Source organism: Gracilinanus agilis, chromosome 3 (assembly GCF_016433145.1).
Source record: "Gracilinanus agilis isolate LMUSP501 chromosome 3, AgileGrace, whole genome shotgun sequence".
Classification (NCBI taxonomy): Eukaryota; Metazoa; Chordata; class Mammalia; order Didelphimorphia; family Didelphidae; genus Gracilinanus; species Gracilinanus agilis.
The window spans coordinates 28,493,009-28,505,912 of NC_058132.1; the positions used below are offsets into that span (position 1 = coordinate 28,493,009).

General features: G+C 53.2%; 2 protein-coding genes across 5 annotated transcripts in view; both read left to right on the forward strand.

The window, feature by feature from the left end:
* LSR (lipolysis stimulated lipoprotein receptor) overlaps positions 1-12,090 on the forward strand; it is a 21,842-nt gene extending 9,752 nt beyond the window's left edge. The window contains exons 1-10 of one of the 4 annotated variants that reach the window (XM_044667440.1): positions 138-286; positions 2,455-2,799; positions 4,113-4,232; positions 5,524-5,580; positions 7,106-7,252; positions 10,118-10,282; positions 10,528-10,587; positions 10,739-10,870; positions 11,031-11,656; positions 11,800-12,090. In XM_044667440.1, the coding sequence (XP_044523375.1) occupies positions 157-286; positions 2,455-2,799; positions 4,113-4,232; positions 5,524-5,580; positions 7,106-7,252; positions 10,118-10,282; positions 10,528-10,587; positions 10,739-10,870; positions 11,031-11,656; positions 11,800-11,835 (1,818 nt within the window). In that variant the 5' untranslated portion in view covers positions 138-156 and the 3' untranslated portion in view covers positions 11,836-12,090. Of the gene's footprint in view, positions 1-137; positions 287-2,454; positions 2,800-4,112; positions 4,233-5,523; positions 5,581-7,105; positions 7,253-10,117; positions 10,283-10,527; positions 10,588-10,738; positions 10,871-11,030; positions 11,657-11,799 lie in introns of those variants that run through there. The other 3 variants (XM_044667441.1, XM_044667442.1, XM_044667443.1) reach the window with 3 other exon arrangements.
* Positions 12,091-12,162: 72 nt separating this feature from the next.
* USF2 (upstream transcription factor 2, c-fos interacting) overlaps positions 12,163-12,904 on the forward strand; it is a 13,921-nt gene continuing 13,179 nt past the window's right edge. The window contains exons 1-2 of the mRNA XM_044668610.1: positions 12,163-12,166; positions 12,437-12,899. Of these exons, the coding sequence (XP_044524545.1) occupies positions 12,163-12,166; positions 12,437-12,899 (467 nt within the window). The remainder of the gene's footprint in view (positions 12,167-12,436; positions 12,900-12,904) is intronic.

Genomic DNA, 12,904 nt, shown 5'->3' on the forward strand with positions numbered 1-12,904 from the left:
CCCCTCTCCAATGTGGAGCAATGGTTCGGGCCGCCCCCTGCCCCCGCAGCCCCCTCCCCTAGAGGCTTCGAGTCCCCTCCCATTCCCTCCCATCCCTTCCCCTCCCCTCTCCCTCAGTACCTGGGAGCGGCGGCGCCGGAGGCGCACCAACCTCCCATGGCTCCGGCTACCCCCGGACCCCAGGGGAGGACGGGTGCGCCCCTAGACCCCCTAGGATGGAACCCGCGACGCCGGGGCGCGCTGCCTCTGCCCTTGCTGCTGCTTTTGCTGACCCCCTGGTGCTCAGGTATCGGGCCAGACGGCTGGGAGCGTTGGAGCGAGTTGGCCGGGCCGGTGGTCTCCACCCCCACCCCCCCACGGTCCCCCGGGTCCTCCCTCCCCCTCCTGCCTCTGGATGGCTGAAACTCTCCGGCCTCGAGGGATTTCCCTGGGCAGGCGGGGCGGCCGGAGTAGGGAGCGGCCCGCCCCCACCGGGAGGCAGGAAGCGAAACTTCCCCGCAGCGCCTGGCTTTCTGGGACAATGGGCAGGGGAGGGGGATGGGAGCGGTGCCAAGCGGGACTGCGGGGTCCAGTGGTGGGGGAGGGGGATGCCTGGCCAGCCAGGCGCGGGTTCGATCGCGAGCCCTTTCCGGGGAGGCTCGATGTCAAGTAGGATAAGGGCGACTGTAGCAACAGGTGCGTGCGGATCCCGGCGGGAAGTGCGGGCTCTTGGAAGAGCCCAGCGGGGTGCGGTTCTTGGAGGAAGGGCCAGCCTGGAGTCCCCGCGGTGGGAACTACATCCAGGCTTGGCCTCAGTTCCGCTTCTGCCTACGCTTTGCCAGCTTTAAAGAAAGCGCCTTCCTCCCGACAATCCCGGGAGGTGAAAGGGCTGGGCGTTTAGGATCGTCGGGTTAAGAGCTGAGTATTAACAGAGAGGCCGTCTGGGCTAGTTCTCTCCGAGAAAGGAGGGTACAGAAGCCCCGGAAGGCTAAATTTCTCTCCGGAGTATTAAGTCTCAGGGCCAGGATTTCAGATTCAGATCCTCTGATGACATCCAGCATTTTCCCCACTAACTCCTGGTTTTGCAGGTATAATAATCCCTGTCTTTTACAGATGAGGAAAATCGAGGCTGGCATTCCCAAGATTTTGGAGTTGGAAACAACCATAGTGGTTATCCAATTAGCACTTAATTCATGCCTGCCCCCTGAGAAAACAGAGGGGGGAGGGGAGGTAGCCCAGTGATTTTGTCCCTAGGCCCCGGAGGTGGCCAATTGCAGATCAAAGGTTTATTCAGGCCCCCTTCCTGCGAATTAAATTAACATTCATTCATTAAATGACTTTGGATTCAAATAAGTATCTCTATGCAACCTTCTACTGCTTTTCTTGAAAGTTAAAGTGACTTGCCCAGAGTCACTCTTAGATCCAGGATCAATCTAATTCACCTGGGCATTCTCTCCAAAGCTTACTGTCCCCAAACTGGAATCACTTTAGACTTGGAGAGGACCTGAGGAACAATCTAGTTCAAACCCTACTGAAAAGTATGAACACCCAGCCTCTGAAGGCATCCAATGAGATGAACCCCCCTCCCCCAGGCAGTCAGTGCCACTTAGGGATAGCTCTGGGCAAGAACATTTTTTCTGTCACCAGCTCTAAATTGGCTTCTTACAACTCACTCATTGCTCCAATTTGTGCCCTCTGGTGCCAAAGAAATCAAGCCTAGACCTTCCTGTGATAGCCCTTCCCATTTTGAAGGCAGTTCTCATGTCCCCTGAGTCTTTTTTCATCAGACTCAACATGTTGTCAACAGTTCTTCTTGTGACCTGGATTCCAGACCCTTCTCCATCTTGGTCACTTTCCTTTAGGTGTTTTAAACTCTGGTGCCCAGAATTGAATAACAGCAACTCCAAGAGTAGCATTAATAGAATGCTTCAAAGTTTGCAAAGTATTTCATATCTATCTATCAGTTCATTTGGTTCTCCTTAGCAACCCTGGGAGGGAGGTGCTGTGCTGTGGGACCAAATTCCATCATGCCTAGGGCATCCAATGAAGCTCTTGTCTAAATATTTCCATAAGTTTGCCACAGGGATTCCACCTGACTTTCAAGGGACCTGCTTTGCTTTTGGGGGGGCCCAGAGGCACACAACTAGTCATGCTATTGACATCTAAGACCTTACCCTTTGATTATACTATATACTACTCTGATGATAAACCAGTTGAGAGACAGAACTTAGTGCTAGGCACTGTACGTTCCACTATTTGTTGTTGTATGATCTTGGTGCCTTGGTTTCCTCATCTCTAAAAAGAGGCTAATAATCCCTTGTCTTGCATGCCTTCTGAGGGGGGTTTTGAGGATCAAAAGAGATAATGGTGATGAAAACATGCTGTGCATTTGTGTAGAATGCTGGTGTTCATGGTTAACTGGGTGTCTTCCATCCCTCACTGACCCCTGGCTTCTCTCCCCATCTTACTTCCCAGCTCCTGTTGGCTGTATCCAGGTCACGGTGTCCAACCCCTTCCAGGTGGTCATCCTATTCCAGCCTGTGACCCTTCCCTGCTCCTACCAGCCGTCAGGGGCGCCTACCCTGCCCATCGTCGTCTGGAAATATAAGTCCTTCTGCCGAAATCGCATCACTGATGCCTTTTCTCCAGCCAGTGCTGACAGCCAGCTCAATGCCCAGCTTGCCGCTGGCAACCCAGGCTACAATCCCTATGTGGAGTGTCAGGACAGTGTCCGAACTGTGAGGGTGGTGGCCACAAAGCAGGGGAATGCTGTGACTCTGGGCGATTTCTACCAAGGGAGAAGGATCACCATTACTGGGAGTGCGTAAGATGGAGGAGGAGAGAGGCTAGGGAAGGGTGGAGTGGGCACCGCCTAGATTTGCTAAATGGAAGAGGGTTTATCTAGTCTACTTCCCCCTTCCCCCACTTTTGTTATGGATGAGGAAACAGGTCCCTGGGAGGCCTGTGATTTGTTCCTAGTCCCTGAGTAGCTTAGTGGGTAGAGCCAGGTTGGGGGCAGGGGGAGGGGAGGTTCTGGAAGTGTGTGTGGGGGTTCCTTCTCACTGGATAAGTTTACCTCTAGGGGTCAGTCCTGGTGTCCTCTGAGCTCAGCCCTTGATCTGTGCCTTGCACAAAGCTGCTCAGTAAATGTTTGTTGAATGAATTACTGAATGAAAGCTCGTCTGTTGGCTCTGCTGCCAATGGCTGAAAGACCTTATTTGACCTTGTTAGGACTGTCCATTCAATCTAACAAACCTGTGGTGTCCCTCCCCACTCCCACCCCCATATACACACCCAGATTTTTCTTGGAGGTGGTGAGATCTGGAAAGGTAAAGGGAGAACCTGGTAGAGTAGAGCACTGGCTAAAGACCTTCTGGGAGTAGTGAAGGAATGACCTGCCTGTCTGCTGGGCATTGGGCTATACTGGTGAGGCAAACCCAGCCTGAATGTTGAGGGCCTGGTCTGCCCATCTGGGAAAGCCAGTGGATCCCTTCTCAGAATAATATGCTGAGGATGAAGGAGGAAATCAGTTGCACTGAAATGCAGTTATCAAAATAGTTAAAAAACCAAGTGCTTGGACCTCGGGTGACAAGCTCCTGGCTAGGAGATTGGCAAGTAGAGACCTTTGTTTCTTTAGCCCTGGCTCCACCCTTGACCTTCCAGCCCCTGGGGTGGGGGGAGGTGGAGGGGTGGGAGGGGTGGGGAATACCGCCTTGCCACCTCTGGTAGGCAGCTAAATGGAGAAGTAATGAGCACTTGTGGAATGAGGAGGAAACAGGAAATGCTAAAGCAATAGACATTCCCATTCTGGGGACTATGGCAAGGTAAATTGAGGCTTCCCCAAGCCAAGGAGGGAGTGGCAGGTAGGGGCCCCCGATACTTCAGATGAGTAGACACTCAGTTGTCAGGAGGTAGAGGGACAAACTGATCTGTCCATGGTTGTTGATAACCCCTCTTTGCCCAGAGTAGACTGATGTCCTGGGGACCAGCTTCCAGGAAAGCATCTAGGGCTCTGGCCATGTCTGCCCCCCTGTGAGCACACCAGGAGACACCAGAGAGTGCCAGAGTAGGGCTGAGATCCCGGTGTGCAAGCTCCACCCATCCCCTCCTATACCAATGTCTTCTTGTCTTAGATGCTGACCTGACTTTTGATCAGACTGCCTGGGGAGACAGTGGCGTCTACTACTGCTCTGTGGTCTCTGCCCAGGACCTCCAGGGCAACAATGAGGCTTATGCTGAGCTCATCGTCCTTGGTAAGGGGACAAGGATGGAGGGTAGTGGGGCTCCCGGCACCCTGAATCACTTTGGGGCTGGGGTCACGGTGGTGGAAGGGTTGGGAGTCCCATCCCTCATCTCCTGTCTGTCTGTCTGCTTCCGGGGGCTGACTCATGCTTCAGCTTCTCCCGTCCTTGCCAGCCCAGCCCAGTCACCCTTTGATTTATACACAATCGACGTCCATCTGCAGCTTGGGATGAACCCCACCAATATCAGTCAAACTAAATAAGGGAAAAATTGGACGACTCCGCCCAGACAGTTGGATTTCAGTATCACATCAAGCACTCCAAAGCCAGACAGAAATTTTGTTTAAGGGGGAGAGGAGGAGGAGTGACCCTCTGGTGTTTGTGGCTTACCTACCTGCCCTGTGCTGCTGCTCCCCTCCATTAATCAGTGTGTATAAGCAAGGAGAGCTGGCTGGATCCCTTTTTTCCCCTGTTCCAGGCCTTGTGTGAGCTTCCTGTCTCTCTGCTTCTTTTCCTTGGAGCCCAGCTCTGCCTTTGGCCATCCATCCCCACACTGCGAAATTCCTCAAGCTAACCCAGTACCAACCAGCCATTGGCCATTCTAGTCCAACTCAGGCCCTGAGCCTCAGTTTATCCCTCTGCAGGAGTGGGAACAGCCCTTAAAAGTGCCCTCTTGCAAGGTAGAGAAAGAGGGCCGAAGAGGGAAGGAGCAAGCTATCTGATCTTTAACCTTGCAATGGATACTTCTGCTTTGCCCTCCAAACAGGAGGCAGGCAGGCAGGGCCAGCTGGTAGCCCAGTAGCCCCTCAGTCTCGGTCTCCCCCTGATGCCAGGTGGTGTGGCACCGTTAGCTCACATGCCCATAACTGCATGTTACCCAGCTCCACCCAGCTGCATGCTCGGTTAATGCCAGATATATATTGACATGCTGGTCCATATATATTGGTGGGACAAGGCACATATTTTACAGGATATGTGACGGAGCATGTCATCAGCTTCCATTGTGGCATGGGACAAATGAGTTCAGGACAACACTTTGTAAGAACTCCGTCCGGGCGAAAGGCTAGGGGCTCTCTATGCCCCTCCACTGCGCCTTCCTGGGCAGCCCTTGGGCACTTGTAGTGGTGCTAAGCTCCAGCATATGGCATAGAGGTGGCATGCTTAGGGCACTGCCTGAGCAGACAGCCAGGAGCCAGGGCCATGTGGGGCAGGGCTGGGGAGGAGAAGGGGCTATCATCTCTTTTTGTCCAGCCTGGCCAGCTTCCTGCTGGAATAATCCTCTGTTTCTCTTTTGTCCCTCCAGGCAGGACCTCAGGGGTGACTGAACTCTTACCAGACTTTCAGATAGGGCCCATGGAAGGTACGGGGTGGAGGCCAGGGCAATCCTTGTTCCCTGCCTTTTTCTTAGAGCTCCCCGGCTTGAAGATGAAACCTCCCTATTCCCTGTCATCTTTCACCTCCTTTCTCCTAAACTCTTCTTACTGTTCTGCCTCCTCCCCCCACTAACCAGTGTCCTGGGCTCCAGGTAGTATAATGGTTAGTGATGATTGTTTGGGTGTTGAGCTGGGCTAAGAAGAAGAGGTCCCTAGAACACAAAGGCTACTTCCCTTGGCCTCGGTCCTCTGCCCTAGATTGTTGGGCCTGGACAGCTTCTGCCCTGCTCCCGCAGAGCTCGGCAGATACAGCTTTACTCAAGATCAGCCTCAGCCTGACTGAATTAGGAAAGTGAAATCTTGTAACAAAGTCCGGAAGAGCCCAGGGCAGGGTGTTACTAGCCTGGGGCCAGCTGTGGGGAGGCCCTGGGTTTCAATCCCACCCAGCTTTACCACTCATGATTAACTAAGTGTGACCTTGGGCAGGTCTTTCAACTCACTCCCCCCACCCCTCCCCAGAGGCTGTGGTTTCAGAGAGGTGGCTTGGAGTCAGGGAGACCTGAGTTCCAATCCAGCCTCAGATACTAACTGTATGACCCCGACATGTCACTTCATCTCCTTTGCCTCAACTGTAAAATAGGGATAGTAGCAACACCTACCTCACAGGGTTGTTGTGAGGTTCAAATGAGATCATTGTCATCATTTGAGAAAATGGGGGTTTTGACCCCTACCTAACTGACCTCACAGGGCAGCTGCAATTGAATTCAGCACCAAGTCTGGGCCAAAGACAGAAGCGGTCCACAGGAGGGCTTCAAATGGGGGCTCCGTGCATTTCTTTATAATAATTGATTGAAGCTCCTTTCAGAAAACCAAACTAGCCTAATTCTCTCTCCTAGTGACTCCTTCCCTGCCCCTCCCCAGATGCTTAAGCAAAGCAAACGAGCCCATTGGCCCTTTCTGTCAGCATGTCCCAGCTGCACCTGGGAGGGAGGGAGCCGCGGCTCCCCTTCCCAAGGCTGGCTTCACTCAGTTCTCTGAATTACTGGTCAGAACACTGTTGTGGTGACCACCGTGTAAGATGTCCTTGAAAAGTCGAGTTCCACCATCCGTAAGCCGTTTTCCATGCTGTCCTTGGTTTTTGACATCCCTGTTGTTTCCCGCAGTAGCTCTTCCTTCCCCGAGGCCCCAAACCCCAGCACCAGTGATCAGTGCATTAGAAATTCCAAGATTCAATGAATGGCTTACGGGTGTGAAGAATGGGGATGAGGAGAGCTTGTAACGAAGCCCTTGGTGGGGCTCATGGTTTGGGATGATTGATATCCGCTTCCTGCATTTAATGTGGGCTTGTTACCTTTAAAAAACCTTCCTCAGGGCCCAAAGCAAGAGTCAACCAAACATCATGCCGATTTGTGCTACCCTCCCCACCCCCCAACCCCCCACCTGCCTGCCGAGTACTGGGATGCCTGGCCTCACAGGACCTCAGCTCCGGCCCCCATCCTCTTCTTCCTACAGATTGGCTCTTTGTGGTTGTCGTTGTCTTGGCTGCCTTCTTGGTCTTCCTCCTTCTGGGCATCTGCTGGTGCCAGTGCTGCCCTCACACGTGTTGCTGCTACGTTCGATGCCCTTGCTGTCCGGAAAAGTGCTGCTGCCCTGAGGCCTGTAAGTACTGGTTTGGGGGGGTCTTCATTGCCCTCTCTGGGTAGAGCCAGTCAGCAGCAAGGGGGAGAATTGGGTATAGCATGTCAGGGAAACTGGCAGAGTAGAGATGTGTGCGTGTAACAGATAGTCCTTCTGTTGGTCTTTTAGAGAGAGAAGGTGTAGGTTGGTTGGGTTGAGGTCAGTTTGGGGGAAGAAATGCTTCTTTTGGGGAGAGGTGGAATAAGCTAGTCTCAGACACTAGCTATGTGACCCTGGGCAAGTCACTTCACTCTGCCTCAGGTTCATTACCTATAAAATGAGCTGGAGAAGGAGCTGGCAAACCACTAATGGGGGTCATGAAGAGTTGGACACATCTGAAGAAAATGACTAGATAATAAAAAGATTATAAAGTGGTTGGGGGGCTCATTCCAAGGATAGACTCCCCCAAGGGGAATGGGTTGTTTTCAGCGGGTAGGGAGCTCTCTATCCCTGAAGATTTCCCATTGGATCTTGGTCAGAAGCATTGGAGAGGCCTGGAAGAGTATAGCTGGGGTCTCTTGAGTATTGTTTTGGTTTTGTTTACTTTTAAAACCCCAATAATTTGAAATAATTAAACAGTGGCTTAGATCACAGATGATGAACACCTGGCCAAGTCCAGATTAAATGTAACTGGGAGGTATGTTCCAGAATAAGGAAAAATCCAATAAAACTGCTGCTATTACATTTAAAAACCAAGTCAGCCTGTGACTGCAGGGACCCTTCCATCGTATGCTTTGGTGGCCCTGTCTCCATCGGGAACTGGGGGAATGCTATCCAGCATTAATCCATTTCTTAGTAGTTGCCAGTCCATCAGGAAGCATTTAGAAAGCACCTACTTTAGCATGCCTGGTGTTGGGGAGAGCTGTGTGACCCTGGGCAAGTCACTTAACTCCCATTTCCTGGCCCTTACCATTCTTCTGCTTTGGAATTGGTACTTAGTATCATTTCTAAGAGAGAAAGTAAGGGTTTTTTTTTGTTTGTTTGTTTTTAAAGCTTACTGTATCTCTCCATGAAAATAACATGTATACATAGTATATATATAGAGAGAGCAAATGAAGTAACATATTGTGTCGAGTGTTCTCCCTTCACCTGTTCAGGGCTTCTCCTCAGTTGCCAGCGCCAGCGCCTCCCCCTCCCCCTCCCCCTGTATGATCTTTTGTTCCGTACATTTGCTGTCTTGGGCACAAACATGCCATCTGCCTCAGCTAGGCAGGGTATAAGATTGAGGGCAGAGATGTTCATTTTTGTCTCTGTATCTCCAGCACGTGGCACATAGTAGGTGCTTAATGGGGGTGGAAAGGGATCAGGAAAGGCCAGCTTCTTCCTTTTATTGGTGCCATTTTCCAATCATTCCCAAGATGATTTGTGGGAAGGCTCTCTGAGCTTATTTAGTCCAGCCACCATCCTTTACAGAGAAGGGAAGTTGCCCAGGGCTTCCTACTGAGTTAAGACTTTTGAAGAGCCACTGCTGCTGGCAGCATTCTTAAAGTATTTTTATCCCAAATATAACCTTTAGCCAGTGACAATGAGGAGCAAGACAGGTGGTGTTAGCCCCATTTCACAGATGGGGAAAACTAAGGCACTGACAAATGGATGAATCCAAGATAGGTTGAAAAATCAGAACTAGGTCGACTAATTTCCCAACATCAACCAAACTCACTGAGTCAGCAAGAAGCAGCTATTCCCACTGCTAATTAGTAAACTGCTAATTGTAGCCCTCCCCCAACCCCTCATTAGCTTTGATAGAATGTTCTTGCGTCTTCCTTCCCCTTTACAGACTACTAGCATCACAGAGTGGGCTTTATGTTTCCAGAGAACACTGGATTGGAAAGGCTTGGATGGAAATTGATGGGTTATCGTACATAATTGAGGATCAAATTAAATATGGACCCACTGCCATTTGGCTTAAAGATCCTCCTGCTTCCTCCCTTCCTACCCCAAGCAGGGGAATACAGGGGCTCCGATGCTTCAGCCAATTGATAGCCCTGAAAGTAAGGTCTGGTCTGGCCTGGCCTGGTCCAATCCCACCCCCCTCCCCACAACAAAAAATGTGCAGGTATGAGAGGGAGGGTCTCCATGACTGAGTTTGTCTGGGGATGGAGATATGAGGGCATATGTTCAGCTGCAGGTGAAACTCTAAGTCACTGGGGGAGCAGAGGGGGAAGCAGGGTGGGGGTTGGGGCACTGTCTTTGGTCCTCTATGAGACTATTTCTGGTGGAGCTTTCCTTCCTTAGGCCTGGACCTGTCAAGAGAGCGTCCTTTAAAAAATTTTTTTTTTATTAACATCCTTGCTTTGTCTCAGTAGCTATTCTAAGAAGGTTAAATCACTTGCCCAGGATCACACAGCCAGGAAATGTCTAAAGGCAGATTTGAACCCAAGACCTCTGCCTCTAGGCCTAGCTGAGTCATTTAGCTGCTCTCCCCTACCTCCTGCTTTAAAAAAATACAAACCAAAAAAACCTACTTTCTGTCTTAGAATCGATACTAAGTATTGGTTCCAAGGCAGAGACAGTCTTTTCTTAACTTCTCTGCTAAGTCTCCCAAGAGAGGCCCTGAGTCCTAAGAGGCCCCAGTCAGACTCTTCCCTTCAGGCTCCCCTTTTGCTCACTTTTATGGTTCCTTCCCTTCCTGATCATGAATTAAAGCACTTTTGGAGCCAGGGAGGAACTTTGTGTTGGGGGATGGGATTGGAGGGGGCTAACATGTAACAAGGGAACTGATGTGACTCTCCCTCATTGATTCAACATTTAGTAACACCTGCCATTTGGTGGGCACTATGCTAGAGTAAAGAGCTGTTCCTTGTCCTCAAGAAGCTTATGTCTACTGATTGTGACTCTTTTTCCTAGTGTATGCTGCTGGAAAAGCTGCCACTTCCGGGGTTCCAAGCATTTATGCCCCCAGTGTCTTTGCACCCAGCACCTATGCTCACCTCTCTCCAGCCAAGGCTCCTTCTCCTCCACCCATGATCCCACTGGGTCCTGTCTACAATGACTTTGACCGACAGAGCTCAGGTGAAGGCTGGGGAGGGGTAGATACCTGTGTGTGTGATGGGAGAAGGGCGGGGAGCATGGATTGGGTCCCTGAGGACAGGATTTTGATGATTAAGGGTTGGATGGGGGACATAAGGACAGAGAAATAAGCAGATCTAGATAACAGGGAAGGCTATAGGGCTAAAATGCCTGGATCACAGGGTGGTAGGGTGGAAGAAGGGTAGATTGCAAGGGTCTGACTGATCCCAACCATATCTTTTCCTCAGTGGGTGGCCACAGTTCCCAGGTCCCCCTTCTTCGTGACACAGATAGTGTCAGAAACTCAGGTAAGAGTTAACCATTCAGATCTGTATGCTGGCCCCAGAAATGGGTCTTGATGAGGGGGCAGGCATGGCATTGGGATGTGGGATCCAAGGGAATGAGCCTTGGCCATCAGATCTTTCTGATTTTTCCCACAAATTCTTCTCTGCCATTCAGAAGTACGAAGTGGTTATCGAATCCAGGCCAACCAGCAGGATGACTCAATGAAGGTGTTGTACTACATGGAGAAGGAGCTTGCCAACTTTGACCCTTCCAGACCTGGCTTGCCCAATGGCCGTGTGGAGAGGGGTGAGTTGTTTTGGGAATGGTGGTGGTAGGGGATTGAGTCCTGTAGATGAGACACTTGGGTTACCTTTACCCCTTGCCCTGGTGCCTTTCAGCCCATGATGCTGATGCTATTTTCCTAACTTTCTCAAAACTCTTAAGCAATTTTTCTTTGCCCTTGCAGCTATGAGTGAAGTGACTTCTCTTCACGAAGATGACTGGCGCTCTCGGCCTCACCGAGGCCCTGCCCTCACCCCCATTCAGGATGAGGACTTGGACTATCACTCCCAGCGGAGCCCAGGAGGATGGGGCCGAGAACGTCCCCATGATCGCTATGGAGAACGCCCCCATGATCGCTATGGAGACCGTTCCCAAGATCGCTATGGAGACTGGGGAGCTGGGCGACCCCGAGCACGGTCTGTGGATGCCCTGGATGACTTGGCTAGACCCAGCTCGGTTGAGTCAGGAAGGACATCCCCTTCAGAAAGGAGCCGGAGCAAGGCTTATGCACCCCTCCGAAGCCGAAGCAGAGATGACCTCTACTCCAGATCTGGAGACCCCTCCTATGATGATTTCAGGTCCAGGGGCAGAGCCCTGGACGACTCTCGCAGGGACCGCCATGAGAATCACAGCCGGTCCAGAGACCCAGAGTATGATGGGAGGTTTTTGGAAGAGGTGATGAGAAAAAAGGGGGTTGGGGAGAGGAGGAGACCCTACAGAGAGGAGGAAGAAGAACCCTATTACCCCCCAGCTCCACCACCATACACTGAAACAGAATCCCAGGCTTCCAGAGAGAGGAAGCTGCGGAAGGTAAGTGGTTGAGGCTTAGGTGGCTGCCCACTTTCTGCAATGGGAAGATGAGAAAGAGGGTGGCCTGGAGAATTATGGGGGAGGGAGGGGCAGATCCGGGGAAGGGAGCTCCCAGCCTTCACTGTTCTCCTTGTTTTCCACAGAACCTAGCCCTGAGCCGGGAAAGCTTGGTGGTCTGACCCGATGAGGTGCTCATCACTTTTGTAGTTTTTTTATGTTTTGTAAGGGGGGGTGGGGGTGGGGGAGGTTCCCTTATGTTTCTGCTCAATAAAGTTTTTAATCACTTGGCTCAGGTCTCGGGGTGTCATGTTCTGGGAGGCTGGTGGTAGGCGGGGAGGTGGCGAGAGCGGCGAAGGTCACTAGGGGGTTGACTGGCTGCTTGGGGGTTCCAGCTCTCGGCCCCTGGCTGCGATCCCGGCCCGCCCCGGCCTCTGGGAACGTCCCGTTCCGGCTTCGCCCCGGCCCCGCCCGCTGCGTGCGCGCTCCGGCCCCGCCCCGACGTACGCATGCGCCCCATGCCTACCCTCTCACAATTCTGACCCCCCCCATCTCCGTGAACCCGCGCGCGCGCGCCCCCCCAGACCCTCTAGACCGACCCCATTCAAGCCTACGACCCTTTTCCCCTTCCCCGAGCCCCTCGGTCTCCTCCGGCCCTCCCCGCTGACGGAGCGTGTGCAGCCTGGGCTCGCAGCCGCCACGACATTCCACCTCAGCCGCCTGCCCCATTCCATCCGGGCCCGCGTTCTATCCGTAGAACGTAGTGTATCGTTCTTGCCCCAGACGCCCCGGGTCCCCAGTCACACCCAGACCGGCCCCCCGCCGCGCGCAGCGGAAGCGCGCAGTGGCTGGCAGCTGGGCCCCGGCCCAGGCCAGCGCGCGCCCGGCCCGGCGGAGACAGGCCGAGCGCGCGCGCGCGCTCCCCAGGGCGGCCTGCCCCCCCTCCAGCCCCCGCCCGCGTCGGCTCCGGGCTCGCGCCGCCGCCGCCGCCGCCGCCGCTGCGCGCGCGCAGCTCTTGCAAAGAAGGGGAAAAAGGGGGAAAAATAGAAAGCGGCGCCAGCAGCAAGCGATCGGCGGCCGCGCGGGGCCGGGGCTGGGGCCGGGCGGGAGCAGCCAGCAGTGAAAAGCGAGAGCGGGCGGCGGGCAGTGGGCAGCGGGCGGGCGCGGGAGGGAGGCCAGGCCGCGGCCGCCGCTTCCCCGGGCCTGAGCCGGGCCTGAGCCTGGGTCGGGCCGAGGCCGAGGCCAGGCGGG